General features: G+C 37.8%; 1 protein-coding gene across 1 annotated transcript; it reads right to left on the reverse strand.

Moving 5' to 3' along the window:
• Positions 1-27,534, reverse strand: LOC105057615 (uncharacterized). The gene is made up of 31 exons (XM_010940271.4): positions 27,197-27,534; positions 26,970-27,092; positions 26,637-26,794; positions 23,996-24,040; positions 23,576-23,654; positions 23,411-23,484; positions 22,991-23,097; positions 19,063-19,245; positions 17,566-17,769; positions 17,209-17,416; positions 17,004-17,078; positions 16,568-16,917; positions 16,296-16,488; positions 15,954-16,206; positions 15,525-15,861; positions 14,704-14,884; positions 14,447-14,587; positions 14,061-14,322; positions 13,519-13,974; positions 11,865-12,331; positions 9,432-9,565; positions 9,072-9,253; positions 8,514-8,942; positions 8,311-8,436; positions 7,954-8,019; positions 5,772-7,591; positions 5,414-5,693; positions 3,481-3,711; positions 1,608-2,153; positions 1,301-1,433; positions 1-580 (listed from the first exon to the last, which is right to left on the reverse strand). Exons 1-31 carry the CDS (start codon positions 27,260-27,262, stop codon positions 324-326), a joined length of 8,166 nt encoding a protein of 2,721 aa, XP_010938573.1. The 5' UTR covers positions 27,263-27,534; the 3' UTR covers positions 1-323.

Below are 27,534 nucleotides of genomic sequence, written 5' to 3' on the forward strand. Positions count from 1 at the left end.
TAACCAGAATCCGTTGTTATGCATCATATTTTGTCACTCGAGGGAGTATAGCACACAATGGGCTGAATCGCTGTGAAAACAGGTCAGGACATCCACAAGTAAATAAATATCCCCAGACTCATTACAACACTGCCGGTAGGGAATGTGGCTCGATCAAAAGTTCAGAACTAAATGTCAGTTATTGACACCTTAAAAACTATTCCCAGCCTATTTCTTCAAGACCCAGCTCGAAATTATAAATTAAAAAATATATATATACAAAAGCGTCGCCACTGTACACTCTTCGTATCTTCCTACCTGTCGTTTGCTTGCTGGAGCATTTGTTACCTTCGCCATGTCCCCATTTTCATTGCCAATATCTTCCTCTTCTTATGGGCTCGATGTTTGGCTGCAATCCGCAGCTTCCTCTTGGCGTGGCGCATAGGATTGATAACAGCAACGAGTTTCTGCTCTTGTTTTCTCTTCTCCCTCTTTCCCTTGAGGTTCTTCCGTATCAGGTTGTAAACTCGCACAAATTCATCCACCCCGAGAACATCCCTTATGCTGTCACGAACCTCCAATGCCAGTTGCTTAATTTCATCTGATGAATGAAACAGGGAGATACATCAGATTGCATTGTATGAAAATAAATTAAAACAACTAAAGGCCTTTGTAAATTTCTAAATATAGTTACTAAGATCACCATCAACAATATTATGCATGACGGCAGCTGAAACCCAGGGGAAAGAGAAGGCGCTAGAAATACAATGTAGTACAAAGATTAAATCCAAGCAGATGGAATGTGGTACTAGCAATTTCCTAAGATTGAAACAGTTATTGGTGTCTCAGGTACAGCTAATTATCATTATGACACCCGGAACAAAATCTAAAGATATACAGGCACTGACGGTTGCACTTTTGTGCAATTATAAATCCCACTACTTGCTGCAATTCAGCGAAATGCGAGAACCTCGTTACCAGCAAGGCAATAGCAAAATTAACACCAACTTTTTGGATATGAAACCAACAGTAAATAAAGCATATATGTCTGCATGCTACCACGCAAGCATATATGGATCAACTTCCAGTTATTTTGGAAGAATGGAGGAAAACTAGTCAAAATAACTGAGGCACCCAGCTAGGTGAAACCCATAGCCACAGCAAAAAGCAACAAGGTATGACGTTTAACTCCCCTGAAAGCATCAATAGTGCAATTTGACAGTGAGTAAATAAACATAGACCCACAGGAAATCCTTAGCGTGAATCATATCAATCAACAACCAAACAGGTTAGCTTTCAACTGTTTAAATGCTGAACTCACCACCAATGACCTTCCCAGCAAATCCTTCACAAACTTTATATAATGGAACCAACATGTGAATAGCATAAGCATTGCAGCCTTCAGAACCTATCTGAGATGAGATCATTCTGAAGCAATTGAAGATTATCTTCATCTGCAGAAAAGCATAAAGCTCATCATCAAAAATGTTGTGTCAAGGGCAAAAAAATATGATGGTGCAAGTATAATTAGCAGAAAAGTTGAATTAACTTATTATTTTTTAGTTGAAGAACGAATAAATTCTAGCCAGTTCACAGGGTAACAAATGAACTCCTCGGTTTGCACGTACCTGGATATCTTCTTTCTGCATTGCAACTTTTCCCATCCTCTTGAGCAGGGGTGCAACTAGCAATGATTGAAAGTTTTCAGCATCATCTTCATGAGCTAGTTCCCTTTCTGCAGAAGATTGACTTGTATTGCTGGTGGAAAGTAGGAAAGCATTCTTTATTTTTCTTGAACCAAGCAACTCAAAAGCTTCAAGGTATGATCCTTGTTCACAAGAATCAAGAGTACACCAAAACTCATGCAGAGTCAAACTATTTCTCTGTTTAGCAAAAGAGTGCAAACCACAAACTGAAAATACAAGATTCTGAGTTATGAGATTGCATGCTGCATCATCATCCAGCTGCAGCTTGAGCTGATTCAAGAGTGAAGCAGCAACCGCAAAAAGTTTGCTTGGCTTTACAAGAAACAGAGTTCCAATGTTCAACTTCTCAATATCAGTTCTGCCAGGGTCAGAAACAGCAGCAAAATACAAGGCTACAAGGCGGTTGGAAATATTCCGCAACCATACATGTGGATGTAGCAAAAGTTTACAAATCCATCCCCACAACTCCTGAGAAAAGAATAGCATTATGTCCATGATTTACTATATAATACATCTCATTCAGTTGTCCAAAAAGAGCTTAAAAATGAAAACAGAAATGTGGTCCTAGACAATCAGCAAAAACATAAATGCATGCCGATTCTGTTGCTTAAGCTATTGGAGGTTTTGAAGACTTGAAAATACCCATTTTAGAGGTCCCCCACCTAATGTTACATAGATGCGGCTACATGTCAGGTGCAATAGCATATGTAAGCATTGGTTACAGCCAATATGGTAGATTCTCTTCTGCAAACCTATATGCAAGCTTCATAAGATTACATATTACTCAAGGCTAAACAAAGGGAGCAAGTAACATGAACCAGAGGAATCCTAAGAGCTGGCCTCCATCTTCTTGCGCCACTCATAACCACACCATCAACAAGTTTGAGGGCCATCAATCTAGTTGCTCTCAGTCCTGTATATTTGCCATGCACCACTAGCCATCTGACTTTATCTCTATCTCTATCTCCGTGTGTGCATGTTTGTCTCCACATCTGTATGTGTGTGTGTGTAAAGATGACAATGATGATGAGGCTTGTCGGGGTGGCAAGGGTGGAATTAAAGCAAGCAACATAAAAGCTCTCTTTCAAACCCACACACCCAGACAAACCTGTTTGAATGGCTGTGATAGCAAGTTCCCTGCCCAATTGCAAGTCAACTGTGATTCACTATGAAACAAGAGAAAGCAACTCTAATATCAAATCCTAAAGCCTGATGTCATCCTAACCCCCCGCGCCAGCCCTCCCTCACCATGCAGTCCACCTCTGCCCTTGATCCACGGTGCTGGCATACAGCAGTCAGATTAAGGGCCAGAGCTCCATCTCACTGCATCCCTGCTTCCAAACCCTTAAGCACACTAAATAACCTTCTTTTAGCATCGCTTTGTTCTTTGTGCCCACCACCCATCCCTGCCGCCCCAACCCAAAAAAACCAGTGACAATAGAGCTTGGGGAGAAGAAGAGTTAATCCAAGGCACTGGTGTCATCTTAGTAAGAGAAAGATGTGTACGGGGACATCAACAGTGATCGCAGAAGCAGGATCCGCAGAAGAGAGACACTGACACCTACCCAACTCATTATGCCAAGCAGGTGATAAGTTGACCAGGTCAACTAAGTCATAAACACTAATCATGAGCTCAGGCAATATTAGCATGCAAGTAGTCAGGGCTTACACTACATGTCCACAGTACGGTGCAACGGTAGTGGCAATTAAAATGTATTCATAACTTGTAGATGGAAACCTTCGATATAAATTTATAAAAAAGAAAAATCCAGTGCCAAAAGAAAATAGCCCATACCTCAAGGTTCTTGTCAAAATACAGCTCCGGGAACTGGAGAAGCATCTTCTCCAGCATAACAAGCGAGTAGTAAGCCTCCTTCCAGAATGGAATTGAAGGATCATTTGCAAAGTCAAATTCTTTGTTAACAGCATGCATGGAAGATTTGAAAATGCCTTTAGTGACTTGGAGGATACTACTTATGTGTCTATGGAAGTCTTTTCTTAAAACTTCAACCAATAAACCAAGAACCTGATAAGTATATGCCACAAGAATTAGCATATAATATCATGTAGTCACACAAGAAGATGAATAATGAATGGAATCAATTACATAACTTCAACAACACTATTCGTAGATAACATCGTTTAATGCATGCATGACAACAATTCAACCACCTGTGCTCACAAAAAACAGAAAATGCCCAACCTAAAATCACTTCAGAACTAAGGGGCAAAGATGTTTTTTTTTTTTTACCATCCTAACATGCAAACATTTACGCACTAAGAGATTGGAGATGTGAACCAGATGCATGTCTTCATGTCAAGGCCCGCAAGCACAAACGCACAGGTATGAGTGTGCTCTATTTGCAAAGTCCAAAAAACAGAAATAGTGAAAATCATAGCGCCCTTGCACCAAATAATACTTTATACTCATTAATTTTCGGTCCTGTCATGACTTAACCCTCATATCGGGCCTCCACATGGAAAACCTCTCAACCTCACTTTCTTAACCTCAAATGTCACATGCACATCCATGGTTATAAGAGAAACAAATAAGAAAAGCTTCTTAACTACCAATACACAATGGCTTATTTTGATCAAAAAAACATTGTTCATCGAGATGCATTCAAGTCCTTCAGAGCTAATAGCATTGTTTGTCGAGTATGCTAATGCCAGAGATGCACCCAAGATGGCTGGCCGTGATTTGTGAGAAAACCAAAGACCACCTTGCCTTGCTGTTTTTATTTCCTTTTTATGTCAGGATTCACAGAAAACATGGAAGATGTAATAATTAAAAAAAAAAAATAGCTAAAGCCTCAGTCCAGCAGACCTTCACATGTTGGACTCCAAGGCTTTCACATTACATATAATGGAAGTAGGTGGAATTTAAAGGGTGGTCCTTATGTAGGATACAACAGCCTAGATCCATAAATAGATCCAAGATAAAGCTGGTTCTAAAATTTAAGCTCATGCCCAACAGTTTCAAAGTAATGGGTCAGGGTCTTAGCAGATGAGTATATCGAAAAATCCAACATCGCAAAACTATGACATTCAATCATTTCCAGTTTTTCAAGGACATATTGTCGTTCGTCTCTGAACTCCAATGTTATTAAGATATTAACAAAAGAAAATAGTTATTCACAATCCCCAGGAGTTCAGCATATGTAATAGTTCAGCATGTAGGGAATACATAGAAGTTATCTACTAACTGGGTCTTCGCAATAGCAAGCAACCCATAGAAGAGCACGATATCACAATGACAGATATATGGAGACACACACACACACAAGGAGAGAGAGAGAGAGAGAGAGAGAGAGAGAGAGAGAGAGGGGAGCACAAAGCCATTGTAAGAATGGTTTGTATTAGGCTGACACATCAACATAGCATTGTCTAATTTTAGGTTTTGAGCAGCATAACTAGGATAAATGGACTCTCTATTGCAGTACTGAGATATGCATATATAAAGCAAATTTGCTGCTGATGCTCCGATGCAATGTACAAAAGTAACCAGACCACCTGAGCATGTTATGTATTTATCTTATTTACATAAATACTCTACCATGTGCAATGTAACTGATACTGGAGTTCTCCAGTAGATGGAATTCCAATTCTAGTGATAGTTCCAAGGTATAAGCTACAGGTAAGCAGGTCACAGTGAAATCTTTAATAGTGATTGAATATTGTGTGCCAACTGAGTTAAGGTAAATAAAAACAAAGATGAAGCCACGTACCTGAGCTGCAGCACTCCATAGATGCTTTTTTTCACTCAAATACCATGAAAGACTGTAGTCTAGAATGGAATGCAGTGCATGACGACTGGTGCGACCTATCAATACTTTTATCACGGTAGCAACCATGGACTGAACTTTTTGATCACGGTCATTGGCTAAAGCAACTACTAAATGGAGGAAAAATGTTTGTGCCTGACTATCAACAACACTTTTGGGAAATTTGACTAGGATAGCATGGAGCATTTCAAGCACAGCTTCTCTTCCAGATGAATGCTCGTAACTGAAAAAATTATTAAAAAAAGTGAGGAAAGTTTAGCTCATAAGAGAAGAACACCATGTGCAGTGGTCGGATCCTTGCCTCAAATTTGTGAGTAAGAAGTCCATATGCTGTTGCAAGCGCTTATCAGAAAGACGATAATCCAGCAGAAATTGCAATAGAATTTGGCTGCATTTCTTGCGAATTGGTTCTGACTGGCTTGTTACCATTACTTCTGCAACTCGCACGGCAATGTCATATATTTCATGGACAACCAACTTTCGACCAACTATTGACTTTAGAAGAGAAAGGGCAATGGGTGAAGGATTAGTTTGAAGATCAATAAAAAGGGGAAATTGAATAAGCATGTGGAGTTGATCATTTGAAAGTGAAATTTTGGTGCTTCGAAGTAGCACTGTGAGAAGCTTCAGACAGGATTGAACCAATGAACTGTTAGCATTTCCCGATTTTTGGGCAATATCTAAAAGCAAAATTTTAATTTTATCAGCATGGGCTTCAAGGGATGGCAAGGGTAGCCTTATCAATGGCGCAAGGCATCTGAAAGCAGCTGATAGAACTTTTTCATACTTGGAATTCAGACAGGTTCCTAAAAGTTTTATGAAGGGATCTAACATTGATAACAACTGCTCATCTTTCTTGTCCAACTTGATATTCTTCAAACGATTATGCAATACACCAAGGGCGAATTCGGCAATAAGGTGAGAATTTTGTAGTCCATGATCACCAGAGTTTAAAGTGTTTTTTTTGTTGAGCATTTCATGCAAAGGTTTGTTGCTAGTCGCATTCATGGATATCTCTTTGCCATGACCACCCTCTTCTGTAATGCTATCTTCAATCAGCCCATACACAAAAATAAATAGTTCCGACAATTCCACAGAAGGATTGTGTTCAATTCCTAAAGCTATATGATGTAACATCATCTCAAGCTTCCCCTTCGTCTTTGGTGTGAGTTGTTTCTGAAGATGCGCATTAATTGGGGAAAGCAATTTCGAGGCATGTGTTCTGAAAGTAATGCTCTGAGAAATCAACTTTAGAGTATCAAACGACTTATTCTTCCTCGTTTCCTTCATTTTCGAAGCAAATTTTTCAACTTCTTTCTCCTCAGCAACATCACCCAGAATGTCATTCTCAGCAACCAAAAGCAACTCTTCCAAACAGTAATCAAGCTTCCCAATGGTAGGATGTACAAGAGTTTTAGATAATATGAAATTGAGGGTATATCCCAAAACATGCAATTCATACCCCCTCTTTAGTATTGCTTGCAAAACCTTGACAAGGAAGTGCAAGTATTCCAGCCCCAGTTCCCTTGCACATGCAGCCAAAGCAGCCCTTGCTTCATCACGTAGGCTTTCTAAACGATTCTTTAGAAAGTTACAAGTGTGATGAATGATGCTTGAAAGTTGTGATTCCAGAGTCTCCACCGGTAGCAACTTCAGCAATTTGATGGCAGCAAGACTAACGTTGACATTGACTTTTTCTGATTCTGATGTCAGCAATTTCAGAACCTGTGGAAGGAATTTCTTTTGCAAATAGACTGCTATATCAGAAGGAACATTTGATTCCGAGGAACTAGCAGGAGATGCAATTCCTACATTCCTTTCAGTGTCACCCGAAGCACAGAGTTCAACTCCATCTATCACCTGTCTAGAATTCACACTGGTAAAATGAAACATGTCCAATACGGCACATATTAACCGTAACAGGATCTTTTGTTTATCTGGCTTAAGGGTCATTTCACGGAAGCATCTCATCAAAAAGGTGCGATAGGTTTCCCAATCCATTTGACCTGACATGGAAGCAAGTGTCTCCAAGCATGCATTCCTTAGATCCTCTCCCTTTCCATCTTTGACATCAAACAACATATTGAAAAACAATGGAAGAAAGATTTTCGCAGTCACATTCTGCACTAAAACAAAATGGTCAAGAATTGCACAACACAAGTCCAGAAAATGCTTACGAGTTGAATAAAACTCAAAACTAATCAAACAAACAACCACTTTGGATTTAACTGACTTGTGAAGACAAGATGACTTGTATTGCAATAAGCGTATCACGATGTATCTAAAACTTTAAAAATAACCTGCAGGGTTTTATTTTAACATCCCGAGGCAATGCAAGCGAACAGAATGAAAAGGTTATCTATTTTAGCATTAGCACTTAAACAACAAAAATTTAGTTAATTGAAGTTAAGCAATTTTTCTAAACTCTTATGCATGGGGGGGAAAAAAATACTATTATGCACATAACAATCAACATTATATACCTCTGCCAACTTTCCAGCACTGATGACATTTCTGAAACGTGACAATGCCCTTCTTCTTCTATGAATCTGCACCAGATGGTGGAAAATTCAAATTCGAAACTGATGGGTGAGGTTTTTAAGTATTAACCCGTATCAGTAGGTACTGGGCATGTTGTACTCAGTACAATATGGAGGCATGGTACCCCCCATACTGACACATGGTATATGTGCTCTGCCAACCGCAACAGCATATCATGTGGGGGGTGTGTACCATACCATACCAATCATACATGGTACTGATAAAAAGTCCAATACCGAGATTAAAACATTACTCTCAGGTTTTTCTTGTCTTGTAAATAACAAGATTAGGAAAATTACCTGCAAGTGAAGAATATTGTTGAAGAAATCTACTTCAGGATCCTCACTACACAGAGGTCTAAATGTATTCAAGGAAGGAATACCTCGAAGATTATAAACCATTTCCCGTAGTAGAGCAATCCATTCCTGAAAACAAAGCCATTCTGGTGGTCAGACAACAGTTCATACACATCGGGCAAAGGTAAAGACTCCAAAACACATACTTTCTGGATGGAAATATCCTTGCTCATAGCTTCTCCCATATTCTGCAGTAAAGTTTTTTTCACAATCTGCTGAACACAGGCCTTCGTCCAAGTAGAACTAGTATTATTTTTTTCCACAGTTTGATCTGTTGCATCTTCTTGTGCTCCATCATGCACGTGCAATTCTCGACAATCACTTGTTTCCCCATTTACAATTGATCCAGCAAAATGTATAAATGAGAGCAGTGCTCTAGATGCACTTTGCCGAAAGATCAATTCGTCAGATGACATGTCATATATACAGTGAGATAATACAGCTAATGCATGCTCCTCTCTGAGTTGAGTGAATAACTCTGGCCTTATTGTATCATAAGCACCAATTCTTTTATCGTAATCGAGCTCACCAATTTCCGAGGAAGAAACTGCATTCAACTCATGTAGAAGCGTAGCCTGTACACCAGACCAGGAAATGAGGCAGTGAAGGCACCAGTTATTAATCTATTTTGAAAAACTTTTACTAACTTGAAGAAAAAAAGCTAAGAATATAAAATTAGCCAGGTAATAAGATGTAATTGTTACCAGAAAGGCTAATGAAGGATTGATCATTGCAAGGCCATCAAGAACATCACAGATGCACAAGCGGAGATCCAATCCAGCAGAAACAAGCAACGGGTTAATTGCTTTCAGAATCTTCCCTGATGTTTCATAATCTAAAACTGGCAGGACTGCTTTGATAACGTGCAAACCTTCCATACACTCATCTGTAATTGTAAGGGGTAAAAAAAAGCAAACAATAGAAGAACCTTATCAATACCGCAATGGATCTTTCATATGTCTCTTTCCAAAGAGCTATATTCTTGATATATCCAATGAATGCACATTCATGCACAATTTAACATTTAGAACAATCAAACATCAGGACATTAGCATGTGACTCACCAGTACTTATATCTCTCTTTTTGAAAAATGGGAGCAATATGCCTATGAACCCTGATGCTGCAGCATCATTGATGTATTTCACCAAAAGTTTGAATATCCTCAATTCTGTCTTTCCAGGACATACTGTAGACTTCCTATCACCATCAACACATAAATATAAATTTGAGGTGAATCAGAAAGCAGAATTCCATCAGCATACAGGAAACACTGACTTGTATCAGCATGCAGGGAACATTGCAAACAATACTGGAAAAAAAGATGCTATCATAACCAATAATATTTAGAGTTCTTAATTTTTATTTCCAAAAAAAAAAAATCAATACTTGAGAGTGATATAAATAAAATGAAACTAGAACCTCAACAGAGCTTATTTTGTTTATAAATATCTTGAAAGGTATTGTAGCCTAGGATCAGTACATTGTCCATGGTCAGAGTAGTCTTTAAATTTTAGAATTTTATAGTCTATGTTAACCTTAGTTCTTGATCTAATTGTAGCTGTAGAGTGCAGAAGCCATAATTTGGGATATATGCAACCTCACAAGCCATATTACACATGATTTTGGGGCATTTCAACAAATCAAAATCTTTTTGATGTGATTTCAACAAATATGCATCTTGTGGGGAGGTAATCATGCAAAAATGCTACTAATAGGAATAAGATCATAAAACATTTTCCCTTCAATGCTTGGACATCAGTTTGGATTTAAATATTATAGTTACATCAATGACAAAGTATGGCTTTTTATGTGTCAAGTTACCATACCCAAAGAGTAGGTCATCCCAAGTTGTTAAGGAAAGCCATTGAAAGTTATGTTCATCTGATCTTCACCATTTTTTCATGTCCTTTGTCTTTTGATGGTTGAAGTTCTTGGCTGGTCTGCCCATGCATCAATCTAATGTGCAAGTAATTCAGAAATCAAATTCAAATTTTACCGTAACAAAGAAACCCATAACTTTGGTCCACTCTCTTCAGTAACTTCATTCACTTTGATACTTAAACAGATGCTTAGTGGCATCACTTGAATGATTTTTGCTCACCTTCTATTTACCATATTTTAGTGGGATCACAAAATCAAGCAGCCTTATCTAGAGGAAAAATCATATTCTTCATAAATAGAGCATAATTTCTTCATCTTCACATCCTAATTTAGAATCTTACTGCAAGCTATCCAGAGGCATCCAAGATCATGTCAAGATTGATCATCATTTTATCAAGGCTTTTGTTGCCAGGATGAGTGACATCACTTCTTTCAGATCAGACATCTTACTAGTTACATCTCTTCCTTAATCAAATCAGATAGCATATCATGACTTTGGGTTTGGTGTGAAAAAGTTAGAAGCAGAAAATGGAGTCACAGCACTTCTAAGGAAGCAGATAAGATCTAAGTTTTTTCTACCAGCACAAAGCTATTCATAGTATTCTTCCCTCTAATGTTATTCATGATTTCATGGTAATCGGTTCCTAAACCTATAACATCACATCTAAATAAATTTTGATAATATCAATATCATATCACTCAACTAAGTTCTAGGTTTTGGGTCTACAACGATGAGTTCAAAACAACAGAAGAGTGTAGAATTAAGAAGAGAGCTAACAGTGCTTTGCAATGTTTGCCATACCGAACCAGGTAGTACAAAGCATACCATACTAGTTCGGTACCGGTACATAGTACGGGGATGTACAAACATATGGTACGCCGAACAAGCACTATATCAAGACAATAACAGATTGGCACTGATACAGGGCCCGGTACTTAGATAGTGAACCTTAGTGCTTTGTTTCTTCACTAAACACTTTAACCACCTATACTCCCACATCAACAAAGAAGGGGCCAGCTATTTAGCAGCTCAATCATATACTTGCCTTTTTCCATGTATTCAAATTTCAAGGCCCAACCAACATTAAGAAGATAGCTAGTCCACACAATAGCAGCTAGCGGTTGTTTTTCTCTGCACCGCTAGTGCCATGAGCCAAGCACCCAAAATAAAGCCTGCATGAAATCTTCAATGCACCTGATCATCCAACTATATTTCATACCAACAGGGGTGATGAAATAAGATGATGATGCAATTCACAAGCCACTTTCAATTTTCATTGGTGTTACAAAAAACAAGATTATTCACATAAATTTCCAAGAAAGCTTAAAAGTCCAAATATTTATGCTTCAGAGATGAAAATAAATTGGGGATATACATAAGTAGCTCCAAAGAGCATGAACCAGTAAACTAAATATACAACCTGAACTTGAGCGAGCTAGAAGCAAAGGAAAAGGTGAATAGATTTAGAATCTTTACTTCTCTGAGCTGTATAAGACATTTTCAGAAATAAACCTCCTCTCTTTGGAGCCATAACAAGGTAAGAAAAGACTTCAAGAAAATAATGTAACCTACAGTAATGTGAAACATCTGAAAACCAAAATATGTGCTAGTTACCTGTGAGAATCTTTGCGGGACTGAAAAAGCTCATATAAACTATGAATGAGTATCTCAAGATGAGGTACCAAAACACTTTTTACTGAATTGTCCTCTTGATGGTCCAAATCACTGTCCAAGTTCAACAGATTCTCGATGAAATTCAGTACAGAAGATATGATGGCGTCAGATGCAGTCTTCACTGTTAAAATGGAAAAAATTGTTGGGACAAGATTTGCCTCCCTAATTAATAGCAAGACTAGCATGGGGCTTCGGCTCATTGCAATAAAACATAAAAAAAGTGAACTTGGTTTTTCACTACTGGAACCCTCCTGCTTGAAGCTGTCAATAAGAGGCTTCACAGAAACAAAAAAAATGTCCCAGAAGTCTGAACCAAAGTCATGAAACTCATATCTACCAAGTGCAAAAGAAATAATTTTCAGGCACAAGGACCGCAAGTCCTTGAACTGTTTGATAGAGGTATTCATCTGCAAAACAATATTAAATTTAATTAGTTAGATAAATGTTGATCTTTAACCTTTTTCTTGAAAAATATAAATAAGAATAGATAATGACCTATAAGCAACAAAATTAGAGGAAATGCATCAAAGCAAGTTGTCACGGTCATGGTTATTGACTGGCCAAACAGCTTGGTCTATAGTTACCACAATAAGCAAGAAAAAGAACAAAGTGTTGGCAAGGTAGAGAAAACAAAGAAGAAAATGAAAGGAGGTGCTTCAAGACCAGTGAATACAACTTAGAATAGGTTATACATAAAAAATAAAATAAAATAAAAATAAAAAAGAAAGAACACAAAAGATCAACTTGTTAAAGGGGTAATGGTGTCTTCCCCCCTATATTGATTGCTGTTTTGCTCTTAATCCCTGTTGACTGAAAATTTTATAACCAACCCTTGTTTTTCAATGCCCATTTATATATTTAAATCCCTGGCCTGTTAGAGTGGATGGAACAGAGTCAACTGTTTATAGGTACAAGCCTAACTGTGTCCAGGAACTAAACATAGAAGTTGACAGTCTGGGGTAGTTTATTTGTCTATCAAAGAAAGGATTAGCTTGGAGTACGCTTAGCCCTTTTTTCTCCAGCCACTTTTTTCCAGCCATGTTTTTTCTCACTCAACAAGAAAAGCGATTCAGGGTGCTTTTCACCCCACCACCTTCCTTTCACTTTTTTCTTTTTTAGCTCAGCACAGGATTTTTCTCTGCAATGCAACTTTTTAATACGATAAAGCGGCTGAATTCGCATGACTTTTGAGCCTAACTATACCGTCTAACCTCCGTGTCTTGCTACTCTTCTTCTACCGGAAAAGCGAATTTGAGAAATAAAATACAGGCTAAAATAGAATGGCTCTCAAACAATGGACAAGGTTTAAGTTCCCTTTCATTTAATATTGATCCATTTATAAATGCTAGTTTCGCAAATTTTGCTGGTCTACCAAGTACAACTAAATTCTATTATTATTTACTAAATATTCAGAACATTATTTGACCTCTTGGCTATTTTTCCAGAATCCAGTCACGAAAACACGACCATTTAGAAGTTTTTTTGGGAAGAAGTTCCTGCCATTTTAGCCACAAATCCATTTCTCATCTTTTCTTTAACACAGGAAGAAAAATAAATTATGTTAATGCTTAAGTAAATGTTAGTGAATGCATACCATAAGAGGATCTGGCACCAAAGTACTTGTCTCATGGACCTCTGAGTCACCAGCAGAATTATCTCCAAGAGAACCACCTCTCTTACCATTGTCGCCCATAATGTTCAACATGCAGTTTTCCAGTATTTGAACAACAATCATCATCAATGGATTAAGAAATGGCTTAACACGAAATTCATCAAAGGTTTTCAGAATATCTTCAACTACATGCAGAAACCCAGTTCTCTTCTTCCATGAGAGATTGGATACAGTAACCAATGTTGAAAATTTTGGAAAAACGGATGAATGAAATCCATCTGTGAACTTTTCAGATGACCTGTCAGGCTGGTCTTCAAGAACTTCCATTGTATCAGCAAGCAAGGGCTTTAGTAGTAAAGAGAAAAATAGCTGAAGTTCATCGACATCAAGTTGCGCCAAAAAATAAAGGACAGCCCTACGGTGATTTAAACCTGTATGCTGAAGCAAATAAAACAGGTTTACCACCAACAATTATGAAACAATAACATCATATACCAGAAGGATGAGGGGACAGATGATCTAACCTTACGCAAGCCCAATGCTTTAAGATTCCTAACTTTTGGTGTTAGTAACCGGATAATTAAGGGAATCAAATGCCCCCTATGTCCTTCCTGAATATGTTGGGACTCTTTCGAAAGAGCCCATGTTGTGAGCTCCTCTCGGAGGTTTTTGGAATTGATAAGATTTTTTAAATGCTGATCATACGGAGTCAGAAAATCATCCTTCCAGTTCAATAAGCAATCAAGAACTTTCAACTGTACATCAGGATCAATGTCATCCAAAAGCCTAAAAAAATAAAAGACAACTTTGGCAAGTTAATATGAAGTAAACATCACCATGTCCACTTTACAGTTTAACCATCTAAAGACGATTTCAGCAGTATAGAGCATACAAATAGGAGCGGACAAACCTTTTCATCAACACTTCCTTCAGAACCAGGCTTCGATATAAAGATCGAGCATTGCGCATTAATCTCAACAAGTTCAGCCATTCTTTGAGAATTAACTTCCACGCTTTTCCTTTACATTTATGCCAGTTGAATGACTCAACACTGTGAAATCAGAATCCCGTCATTAACTGTAATCTTGACATGAATGTATGCAATTGTAAGTACTATATGTTTAAACAAAAGCAAATATTCATAATTAAATGTCACTTACAACATACCTTAAGATATTCTCATCATCATAACCCATAAATTTCAAGAATAAAGGTATAAGTTGTCGAGACCGAGATTCTGCAATGTCCGGAATTTTTTGAAGTGATTGAAGCAATAGAGTCGTTATGGTCATGCATGGCGTGCTATCAGAATCAGGATATAGGAACCTGTTAAAGCAACCACCCAAATCTGGAAAGGAAACAAAGATAATGAAACTGCTGGTCCAGTTTGTGAACTGATAATCAGTGTAATCTTCTTTACAAAATCGCAATTTGCATTATCTTCTGAATTATATTATCTAAATCGCTTCTAAAAATAAATCATGCATAAGATAAAACACATTTTAAGGAAATTGATCAATCAGCAACTGAACAAGGATCACTAGTTAAACAAATTATGTCTAGCACACTAGCAACTTTTCAGAACACAAGCACCACCTCAACGCATGTAGACAACCAAAAAGAAAAGGAATACATCTGCAATCTAATATGTTTGCAAGATATACAGCAGTCATTCACAAGAAGATGGCCATATACAAGCCGTGTACTACACATAAACAGAACAACATTAGAGTAAACGGCAACAACACACAAGAGAAACCTAGGCAGGAAATGCAACTAGACAATGATAGTCACACATCAAATACTTCACAATAACAAGCTTACTGCCTCATCTACATGCATGCGTGTGTGCACGCACCAGTTGCATGTACAACAAAAATATGTACAGTGTATATCTAACCATGGGTACGAGCACCAAATCTGTCAATTATTAAGATAAACAAGATATACATTAAAAGTATGAAATGTGAATCAGGTACGGCCCATACCAATTGGTTGAGGACTTTCTAAATTCACTTTCATCAACTGATCGCTGGAGGATAGAAATTTTGATTGATAATTGCCAAGATACTGAATAAATATATTCCAAACCAGCTCCTTATATCTGCCTATCAGAATGGTCAGGCACTCTAATGCAGGCTCCCATAAAAGACCAAAGCGATTATGTAAGATGCCGATAATCCCATATAAGAGAAGAGGTATGTAGCCATCATTGACCGTTGCTGAAGAAAGACCCATCTGTATTCTGGATATCAGGATAGTAATTTTCCGACTTGTTGAGACTGAAATAGGAGTTGTTTCAGCCAAAAGGAGGAGCTCAATAACCTGGCTTGTAGGGTAATAGGCTGTTATTATAATTATACTAGGTAGAATCTAGAAATTATTGAGAATGAAAGGAAAACAACAAAAGAACATACATTAGGACATTGCGTATCTTCATTAGCTGAGCCAGATTTGTCTGTTTTTAACTTTTTATGAGGACGCTCATCACTTGTAGGCAGCTGTCGATCTAGTGGTGCATAATGGGACAATATTTTCAAAGTGGAAATACGAATTGCTTTATGTGGAAGGCCCAAATTATCGGCAAATGCACAAACTGAAGCCACAGTTTCCTGAACATCAAACTCTGGTAATACATCTTGAGCAGAATCTTCATCCATGGATTTATCACTGTATCACAGAACATATCAACATTCTCAGTCTATAAATTAACAAAATTCACAAAATTGGTAGCATTTGAAATATGCAGATCGATGTACCAGAACACAGAATCCAAAAATTCAGCCACAGCAGACAATACTTGCGGGGATGTCTTGTGTCTCTTAGCAAGACGCAAAAAATCACTTGTTTCTGAATGTCTGAGCTGCTTAATTGGCAACAATTTATGATATGAACTTAATGCAGCACCAAGTAAACTCTGCCAAGTGGACTTTGGAAGAGTTGCAAGCTGGTCTACAAGACGGAGAGTAATATCAGCATATATATTTCTACTGAGAAGTTATAAGGCAATCAATAATCAGAAAAACATTACCTGCTTCAAGTTCCAGAAGCTGATCAAGGGTGGCAATTAAATCTTTTATCAATGCTAAATTATCTGGTAGCTCTTGAAAATGAGGGTAGCATCTAAGGACTCCCCATAAGATAGCTACTTCAGACTCACTAATTTGCTTCTCTAATTGATTGCCACTTGTTGCCACATCACTTATTAAGTTGGTCCAATAAACGATTGTCTTATTAAAGAACATGCATATTTTCTGCTCCTTATCTACTGGTACTCCATCTAGGATATCAAAATGTAGCTGCTTACTTTGTCTTTCAAGGAATGTCAACATCAAAAAGAGAACTTCATTGGAAGAATCTTCAATTGAATCATCCATAGCACTGTAACATCAAATAAAATAAGAAAATGATTATAGGTTTAAGCTATGCGCATGCCAGCAACAGAGCACCAGAAAGTTGCTAATTACCTTATTATATGACTTCTGAAGACATGTGCAATGTGAGGATCCTTTAGAAGAACACCTTTAATAAAGTCAAACAAACTGAAAACAAATACACAAAAATTTGTGTCAAGACACAAGATGGTACCAGAGATTGGCATGAACCCAAATCTGTAACAACATTTAAGGGCATCTGTTCCAGCAACCTATCAATTCTTTTGAAAAAAATTACCTTGAGCTTCTCAACTTAAATGCAGGAGCATATAACAGTGAGATGCTTGACAACTCATCAGACGTGAGAGGAACATCTAGAAGGCAAATCATTAATTGCAAAATTCTATCGTGAACTTCAGAAGATATATCTTCTGACTTCGAACAATCAGCAGGAGTGATGTAGGCTTGTATAAGCAATTTAATGAGTTCAAACATCTTTTGGTTATCTGCAAAGACAAGTAGATGAGAAGCATGAAAGTAGACTACTAATTAAGAAAATAAGTAATAGATTGAGAGGAAAAAGGATCCCTGCAAACAGAGAGCTATTAGGCATTTTAGAAAATAAGTCGTATTGTAAGAAAGGTGTATGTCTCACCGAAAACTCTGCTGTTATTGCTATTGTGTATAGTAAATGTAAGAAGCCCCAATATGTGATTTAGGTGCACAAAGCAACCGTCACTGATGCATCCAGATATTTCTCTAAATAAACAATCATAAACCACTTTCAATTCTTTATGATCAAGCTCACTGCATAATCTATGAAGAATACCAGTTACAACCTCAAGAAAAGCTTCCATACCTGCAGAAGATCAACAAGGCTATTATACCATATCAAGAACGGCAAAAATTAGCCCAACCCTTTGCCTTATTGCAGAGTGAAAAGCAATGCCAAATAAAAATCAGCCATCATCTTATTAACTAAAATTACAATATATCATTGCTCAGCTATCACAAAATGCTTCTTTTGGCACTATTACCCATGGAGATTTAGGGCGGTTCGGAGGTATACTGAACCGTACTAGCGGCCAACTGATGCGGTTCAGACATTCGATTTGAAATGCCGGTGAAAACGGAACAAGGAAGAATAAAAGAGATGCAAAGAGAGAGAGAGAAGGGGAGGAAAGGAGAGAAAAAGACCAACGGTAGCCCATTGAGCCTGCCGAAGGGCATCGAGGCCTTCGTGGCTCCATAATCCTCCACGGGAGGAGATTAGAGAGAGAGAGAGAAAGGGGAAGAGAGAGAAATGGAGGGAGAGGAAGATGGCGAGGAGGCTGTCGAAGGGCTGCCAGGTGGCCAAAATCGACCCAGCGTACACCACAGGTTCGAAACAATAGCGACCCATCCCTGTTTATCGCATTTATATCTTTAACATGATGCACAATCAAACCCATTGCTGGTTTTACTATGCATCGTGTTGAAACAAAAGGGTGATAAACAGGGGCGGGTCGCCCGTCTTTCAAATCCATGGCATATGTAAGGTCAATTTCGATAGCTCCGCAACCTCCCCCCGCCTTCCCCTCCCTCCATTCCTCTCCCTCCCCCCCTCTCTCTCTCCCTCTCTCCAATCCCCTCTCGAGGAGAACCGCGAAGCCCCGATGGCCTCAACAGCCCTCCAAGGGCCTCCATGGCCCCCTGATGGCCACCGTCGGTATCTCCACTGGCCTCCCTTTCCTTCCCTCTCTCTTCCTCCCTCCCCCACTCTCTCTCTCTTTTCCTCCCTGATTCTCCCTCATTTCTATGTTAATTCAGATCCGATACAGTCTAGTACGAGAGTACCAACTCATACCGCCAACCGGCCAGCATGGTGTCCCATTCCAAGTCGGCGAACCTTGCTATTACCTAACTAACAATAACTATAATAATAATAACAAGCAATACAAATTAGCACCCTATAAATGAATGTGCTGTTTTAAATTCTTTGGATTTGAGTAAGGCAGTAAGCTATAAAATAACCAAGCCTCACAAATATAAGAGTCCAGATGAATCGCTCAGAAGATCCTCATATTTTCGCCTTATTTTAGCAGATAAAGAATTCCAAGCAGACAAGCAGCCAATAAAGGAATACAAAAATCAAGTAATCGAAAGAGCTTGCCTTGAGGATATTCATTTCTGATACTAACAATGGACTTATCCATCAAAAACTGCAACACCTTTTCAGCTCTTGAGTGAAGCCTGGAGGAACTACCTCTCATAACATGCCACAGCAAAGCAGCAACTCCAGTAATCCTTACAGATGATGAAGTTTTGGCAACCTCAAAAATAAGCTTTCTAATACCTGTAACATCAGCAAACAACATGCATGACACAGCAAAGGCCATCGTTCACTAGCACATAAAATTCAAACATGCAAGCAAAAAGAAATATCATATCCATGAACCAAAGGTACAAATGCGAAAAGAAGGCACCACCCTTGCTCAAAAACAAAACAAAACAAAAATCTAAATGTGCATAAAATAAATTCATCCCAAAGAACAGACGACACATGCATGTCTGTTTGTATAGATACCTAAGCACAGTCAGCCAGCACAATATCCATAAGCAACTTAAGAAAATTCACAACTGCATTTAAGTAACAGCCTTTAAAGTTGGTTGAGATTATGGGTGTAACCAAGCCGAAGCTTGATTGAGCTTGGGCCTGATCAAGCCTGGTTTGAAATTAATTTCAAGCTATAACTCTTAAGACCAAGCTTAATTTGTTTACCAGTATATTGAGCTTAATTATGATTTGTTCTCAACTGAGCTGAAATCAGTTCAAGATTGAACAAAGCTTGGCTCATGCTTAAATTCAAGTTTCATCAATTCAAAGAATTAAAAATGTATGTATACACGTACCAAGCTTGGTAGAGCCGCGTTGACTTTTGGATGGCTGGAAATTAATTTAAGGCCTGTTTTGCTGGTTCAAGCTTGATTTGTTTAGCTTAAAAAAACCAAGCTTAATTCGACCTTTTTCTCAAACTGCATTGTTCATTTCACAGCTCTAGTCGAGATGCTAGTCTGCAGCCTACAAATGATGACAAATTTGTGATACCATTGCATCAATCACAAATTTCCTACCACTAAAAATGCTAAAACAACCGGAGAGGTTGGGGGGGGGGGTGTGGAGAGATTAACTTCCTAGTTCCTCTCATTTTCACCCTTCAGGATTGGGCATTTTCTAATGTAAATCCCTGGATTCCAACTGGCTCAAAAAACCACTACTAACTGTCTCCAGAGAAGGGGAAAGATCTAATCAAGAGTCATCATACAAGTGCTGAATGAAAAAGGAAAACCAGAAAGGAGAGAAAATTAGAAGACTTTCGCAATTAAGACCATAGTTTATGTGACTTAAGCAGGAGCATAGCCAATGTACATATATGAATGACTAAACCAAATCAAAATTTGATATTACCAAAGTCAACAAGCGAAAAGGTATTGAAGGAGGCCATCTTAAGGACTTAAACGTCCAGCTTGCCCTACTTTAAGTGCTTGAAGGTCAATCTTAACTTAATGCCATTCTAGATTTGGTATGAACGATGGTCTGCCGAACCACACCATACCGCCTCATATCGGGCATACCATTCCGCACTAATCTCTTGTACATAATCTCGTACCATAACAAACCACATACTGACATTGTAATATGATGGTAGCAGTACAGGATCCGGTTCCAAGATGGCCATAACAAACCTTGATATAGATCTTAAGATTTTCATATAGCCGAAATGCAGGATGAACTGTGGATTGTCATGAGTTGGCCCTAATTTCCATATCCAAGTTCAATGTGATTTAGGCCTCACCTATTTTAAGGACCAATCAGCATGATGTTTTTTGGGTCAAACTTGTGATCACTCTATTACCTCTGAGTTCCAAAAGTTCTGTGGATTAAGGAATCAAGCCCTGAACAATCAAATGCAGTGTGAACTTATGAATTATTAATCTAATTTAACTCAGTAGCATTATCAACAATCCACTTTGAAGGGCTTGCAGTAACAATTTTTATAATCACTGCACCTTTTTCAGGCCTGCTTTGGACTTTATTGGGCTTGAGTACACAGTTACAACAATGTGGTTTTCAATAAGGTTCTCCCTGAGCTAATACACCTAATTCATGTTTGATGGACTCTCAAATGTTCATTTTAGGTTTCACTAGGCTTTTCAACCATCTCATGGTAGATGGTGTCTGTGCCACTCATCATATATCTCATTGAGCTTGCAGGCTTGCTAGAAAATGATGAAGTAGGCTACACCTATTTTCTTGTATTGTTTGACCGTTAGCATTTTGACTATGCTTTCTATAGTCCAAGGGGGGCAAAAAAGTTGTTTAAATCTCTACACATTCATGTTATTGAAAAACTTGATTCTGGAGCTCATCCTGATGCATATTGTCACTTTACCATCTCAGTCAAACTTCATATTGCAATCTGATGAAGATATTCAAATGGATATCACCACAGTCATTCCTTGCTATGGATAATTGTTATAAACTCCTCTATGTTGTTGCAATTTTCATCTGATCTCTTGTTACAAATAAAATGATAATGAAAAGATCCCTGATGGCAATCTTTTTGCAAGCTTAGGCTGCAAACTTGTCTTACTATCCAGCATCTTTATTCATGCCATCCATAAGCTTAAGTAGGTTCCTCATGCTTGGCCCAAGCATCATGTTGGGTTTGAGCAAACCCTTTGTCAGATGCATCAACAGTTATTCTCACCATATATGTGAATTTGAGAATAACATATTTATTCAAAATCCATTGGAAGAACAATCTTTAGCTGAAAGACAATTAGGCCCTTGAGGCATTGATTATTCCAAATTGCCTGCTTAACAAAAGAAACCTGTTGATGCATTAAACCTAAGAGTATTTTCTTCAATATGAGCTTTGATGATATTTAACATGTTTCCATCTAAAATCTAAATCTGCTGAAGCTCAGGCCCTTCAGGATCTTACTTGATACAGTCAATTAATCCATGTATTGTTATCATAATTACCACTCACCAAATATTATCCATGCTTCATTAGTAATCAAATTTACTTTCCACCATATGGCTATACTATACATTATTGAATACCACTGTAGAACCAACACTCAACTCTCTCTCTGCGCCCCCCCCCCCCCCCCAACACCAACCCAAAAAAAAAAAAAAATCCTAGTAAATGGAGCTTTAAGTGCCTTCCCCAAGAGACTCCTTGCATCAACATAAGTATAGAACAATGTCTAAACTCTTAGGCTAAAGCTGAAATAAAGTATCATGAGACGTAACACAAGGCTAAAAGCCTAAAAGGCAAAAACCATTTAGCATCATCACCCTACTCATATGCTAGTTCCTTATTCTCTAACCAACACTTCTCTAATGTGGTAACTGTTGGTACCATATCACTAACAATATGTATTTTTTGCATGCAAAGAAAAGGTGGGTAAAATTATTTAGTGTCATCACCCTACCCGTATACTAGTTTGTTATTCTCTAGCCCACACCTCTCTAATGCAATAACTGTATTGGTCCTATATTGCTAACAATATGGATTTTTCTCAAGCAAAAAGAGCACATATAGGACACCTGTCATTTTACTACTACTCACCTGCAACATGAGTTCCTCACCAACCTCAGAGCGATACTGTTAAACAAGAAACTAGTATTCTGGAGGGAACAGGTATAGAGGCTCTAAAAGATGCATAGCTTGTAATTATGTTGTCTAGTCATGTGCTATGTTTAAGAAATTAATGTGGTTGCGCTACATCTAAGTGATACCTATGTTCACTCCAAACCTAAAACTTACTCATTAAGTGACAATTAGTTATGAAACTCAATGACACGCACCCACTTATAAAAGAGAATCTATGAACAATATCCAGACATTGTGCATTGCTTCTAACCACACAAAGCACCAGGCTTACATGCACCAAGCACTAGTTTGATCAGGCACATATGAAATTCCATATTTAACAAAAAAACATGTTCTGTGCATCCCTTAGCAAAGATATTAACAATCAAATTAAATGCTTTCTTAGAAAAGTAGGAAAAAGAACAAAAACAATACCTTTTGTAAGTTGGTTAATGGGTGCATTCCTTAGTACAAAAGAAACAGACTCAGCCATAAACTCCTGGATGTAATCCCTCGAAAAAAATCTTAAACGGACAGTAATCCTTCATGAAGGAAATAGAAAGCATTTAGTGGACTGTAGGCCTTCTACAAGAGAAAAGGAATTACAAATAAAGGTTTGTGTTCTCATGTGCTGGTGCAGGACCAAACATGCACTCACATTACATACATACATGGACTGTATGCCTTCTACAAGAGAAAAGGAATTGCAAATAAAGGTTTGTGTTCTCATGTGCTGGTGCAGGCCCAAAACATGCACCCACATTACATACATAAACATACATAGGTAGCAACTTTAGAATATATTTTAACCAAAAACAATCAAATTTTCAATCTGCAATAATAACACAGACTCACTTGAGAATGTGAACAACATCCTTTACAAGATATTTCTGCAAATGCATCAAGATATATGACCAAGATGTAAAGACCTGAAAACAAAGAAGCACACCAAATCTATATATGTAATTAAATGAATGTAGTTAAAAGGTGTTAGAGTTCTCAGAACATCATATTAAAAACCTGCTCTAGGATTTCAGGATCACGATCAGCACCACCTTTGAGAAGATCAAGTAAAGAACCAGTGAACCTTTGCAAGAATCTGCAGGAAAAATGCAATATATAAAAATTAAGTGCACAACCAAAACAAGCTGAATCAATTTACAGTTACTAATGTACAGGTTTGACTAAGAGTAAGTACTAATGTCTGTAACAGATTAAACTAATGCTAAGCCATCATTGAACCTCTAGAGCAAATGTTAAAAGGCATAACAAAGGACAGTTTTTTAGATGAATTCAACCACAACATACAGAATTTACGTATACATGCCAAAAATGGCTAGAGGAGTGAGCAAATACATGAATGAGTAAACATATGATAATCAGAGGGAATTTCCTGAAACTTAAGAATCAACAAAAGATTTAAAAAAAAAAAGAACTTACGGCAGAAATTCCTCTAGAATATCCCTGGATAGAGCAGCAACTAACCTGTGTACACAATGTCCATATAGTTTAAAATTCTAATACACCACATATCAATTCCAAAAAGAAACTTCTAGAAAAACAGATACGACACCCTCTAATTTAACAAAGAGTTAAAAAATTGGTCACTTATATAACAACAGACCTCAAGTCTACAAAACTGAAGATACTATTTTATTTATTTTCCTTTTTCTCTTGAGGAAAAAAATAAAAGTGGAAGTAACAATTCTGTTCACCAAGACAACAAGCCTTCCACAAGGAAACAAATTGGATACAATATCATAATAACTGTTACAGACAAGGACTATAAGTACTAATCCACATTAAGTACTTGAACAGATCACAAATATCATTCCAAAAGCACACCAAGTCAACAGTATTATACATGTAGAGATGCTATTCAGTAATGCTCCAAATCATACATATTATAGTTCATTTTTAGCATTTTGCACTATGTCATATCATATCTTATTAAGTGATACATACTGATATTAACACACGATAGGAGGGCAAACTAGGGCTCCCAACAAATCGAGCTATTCATGAACAGCTTGTGTTCAGTCAGCAGCAGACTCAAAAGTTCAACTCATAGACAAGCCAAGACTGACCTCTCAAGGCTTGCAAAACTGAATAAAATCTCAACTTGGTTCCATAAGAAGATTGTTCAAGCTCCGTTCAAATCATAGACAAGCTACCTGCTCTTAAGCTCAGCTGCAGTTCAAATCCCCTTGCTTTTAATAAGCACAGCTTATACAATCGACTATTTGGCTTAGTTGAGCTCATTTGCACCCCTAGTGTGAATCATATACTACTTGGCGTGCAGAGGAAGGCCACGGTAGTCTCTAAGAGCGAAATGAAATGAAAAAGAAAGTATTGTTTGTTACATTTGTAATGAAAGTAATCATCACCATAGATAGCATGCAAAGCAAACATTAGGACATCATCTTTATTGAATAATTTATTAATAATAAGGAATTGTAGTTGCCTTCTTGATCTTCTAGAAATTGAGATAGAGAGTGCCTCTTAATTGTTTGAGGAATTTGATGCATCTGAAGAATAACCACACAAAGTTGATGAGAGAAGATGGTCTAAGCTGATTCATTAACAGAGAGGAAACTATGGGGGGCTTTGGTCTTTTAGAAATTTAGATGGACGAGAGCTCTTCTTGATTGTTTCAACATTTTGATGCAACTGAATAACAATTTCAGAAAGTCAATGACTGAAGATAGTCACAAAGGGAAGACCAGAACCTAAGACAAGGTCACGCCAAACTCTTGATTAATTAATAACTAGCTTAGAACCCCGTGCGATACACGACATGTATTTATTTCTTCAAATAATAGTTTTATAAATTAAAAATTTAATATAATATAAAAAAATATAATAGATGATATCAAATAGCTTAGAGGTTATAACCCCATGTGATGCATGGGATATAATTTTAGCAAAATAATATAATTATTTTAAATTTATTATTTTTTATTATTTTTATTTTTATTTATTTTTAAACTCTTCCATCTCTTCTTTTCTTTCTTTCTTGATCCTCTTCTTTAAAGGAAGATACATTTTAAAATTTTTTTATCTTTTTTATTTAGGATGAAAATGAATTGAATGAAAATTTGATCACTTATTATATTTGAATTCATCTGAAAATGAATAAAATTTGAATCTGTATCTAGTATCTATATCCATATTTATTATAATTATTTATCCGTTACCACAGGTGTCCATTTCTTATTGGCCCGGATATGTTTTCGAGCTCGAGATCGGATAAAAATATATAGATATAGTGATAGATGATGGTTTTATGAGTTATTGATTAATAATTGCTATGGATAAACTGACCTTAATGGTATCTGATTTGTCTTCACTCACACAGCAAGTTAGGAGTAATGAAGGGTCTGTATATTTATCAGACGGAGGGGAGAAGGAATTAAACTGATAACCATATGGTTTGCAAAAATGTAACTCCTCTAAATGTGAAAATTTTTAGGTTAAGGTTGATGGAAACAAGATGTATGATAATAAGATGAAATCATAAATCCCAAGGAAGCATGATCACCTCCTCCACCCATGAAAGGAGAAAATGTTCCTGCATAACCTTTCCAACTATCATCTTATTTTGGTATCCATAAGCTTAATGAAGTGAAACCATATCTTAAACATATGCCATCATTTTTTAAGGTCAATATCACTTTGTCGATTCATATGTATCTCAAACTAATCATAACGACATGGAACAAATCTTGTTGATGATACATTCAAAACCCGTCTTTTATCATAGTTGACCATAGCGATTATGCTAGCAAGCTCAATGAACTGATTGATAGCGGTGAACCCAATACTAACAGCATTGGCAAGGAATTAAAACAAGTTTGTGCCACATATTGTTTTATCAAATGTTAAATTGAAAGAAAAAAATGCTCCCATCAATACTACAGCAAGCATGCAAGACAAAGCTGATGCATCTCATATAACCGGCTAGTGAAAACGAATCTATCAAGCGTACTGTTTAGATGCATCAAAACAATTTTCTTTCAAAGACAAGTAAAAAACATCAAATCCAAAAAAAAAAAAACAGTAAAGCGTGTGCCTCACAGACATTAGTATTGGTTCAAGGGACAATCTTGCTTTCATATTCAATCTGCGGAGAAGCTCCGAGATAATCTTTTCCTTGTGAAGTATAACCTGCGGCAGCGTTTGCACCAACGGCACCATCTCCTCATAAAACGAAATAAAATCCTCCGCCGTGTTCAGCTCCTGAATTATAATTAAACGAGCATAACGAAATCAGCATTCTCCATCAAAATCTCTCTCCCAAATTCTTTTTTGGGAAAAAATAACTTTTCACAGCAAAGAGCAAATCACGCAGCGAAAGAGATAAGTTTTGGAAAAGAACGAGAAATCAAGAACGTGGGAAGGGGGAGAGGCTTACTCGCCACTGCATTAAGCTCTCGCGGAAGAAAGAGGACCCATTGGAGGGCTGGGTCTTTATCGGCTCCAGACTACGGAAGACATCGATATCTATCTCCTCCACTCGCTGGGAGAAGCTCTTGAACTGAAATCAACGAAGAAAAAGACGCAGAGAAAGCGATCAGAATCGAGAACAGCGTCAATTGCGATAAAATTGAACCAAAAATTAGGGTTTCCGATAGAGCATACGACGAAGCGCCTTCGGCCGAAGGACGTATTAAGGCACTTCACCGCCTGTGACTGCGAGGTCGCCATGAGACGATGGGGAGGAAAGCGACGGCGGAGACCGGTGGGAGGTGGCGGCGAGGAGAGCAGGGAGGAGGTTGGCGTCTCTCTTTTTCGGAGATCTGTGGGAAGGAGAGCACCCGAGGGAGATTGGAGGGGGAAGGCCGACGCCGGTGATGATAGGGAGGAAAGCGACGGCGGAGACTGGCGGGAGGTGACGGCGGAGAGAACGGGGAGGAGGTGGGCGTCCGCGAGAGCTCGGGACGAGTTCGAAGAACAAAATCTGCACTTGCTCCAGCGAA

Source organism: Elaeis guineensis, chromosome 2, assembly GCF_000442705.2.
Source record: "Elaeis guineensis isolate ETL-2024a chromosome 2, EG11, whole genome shotgun sequence".
Lineage (NCBI taxonomy): Eukaryota > Viridiplantae > Streptophyta > Magnoliopsida > Arecales > Arecaceae > Elaeis > Elaeis guineensis.

Bases quoted from the DNA above. Each gene is read 5' to 3' on its own strand.
- LOC105057615 (XM_010940271.4), bottom strand. From the start codon at position 27,262: ATGGCGACCTCGCAGTCACAGGCGGTGAAGTGCCTTAATACGTCCTTC. The intron at 26,795-26,969 runs GTAAGCCTCTCC...ATTATAATTCAG, and splicing joins AGAGCTTAATGCAGTGGCGA to GAGCTGAACACGGCGGAGGA. The intron at 12,332-13,518 runs GTATGCATTCAC...ATTGTTTTGCAG, and splicing joins TGGTGCCAGATCCTCTTATG to ATGAATACCTCTATCAAACA.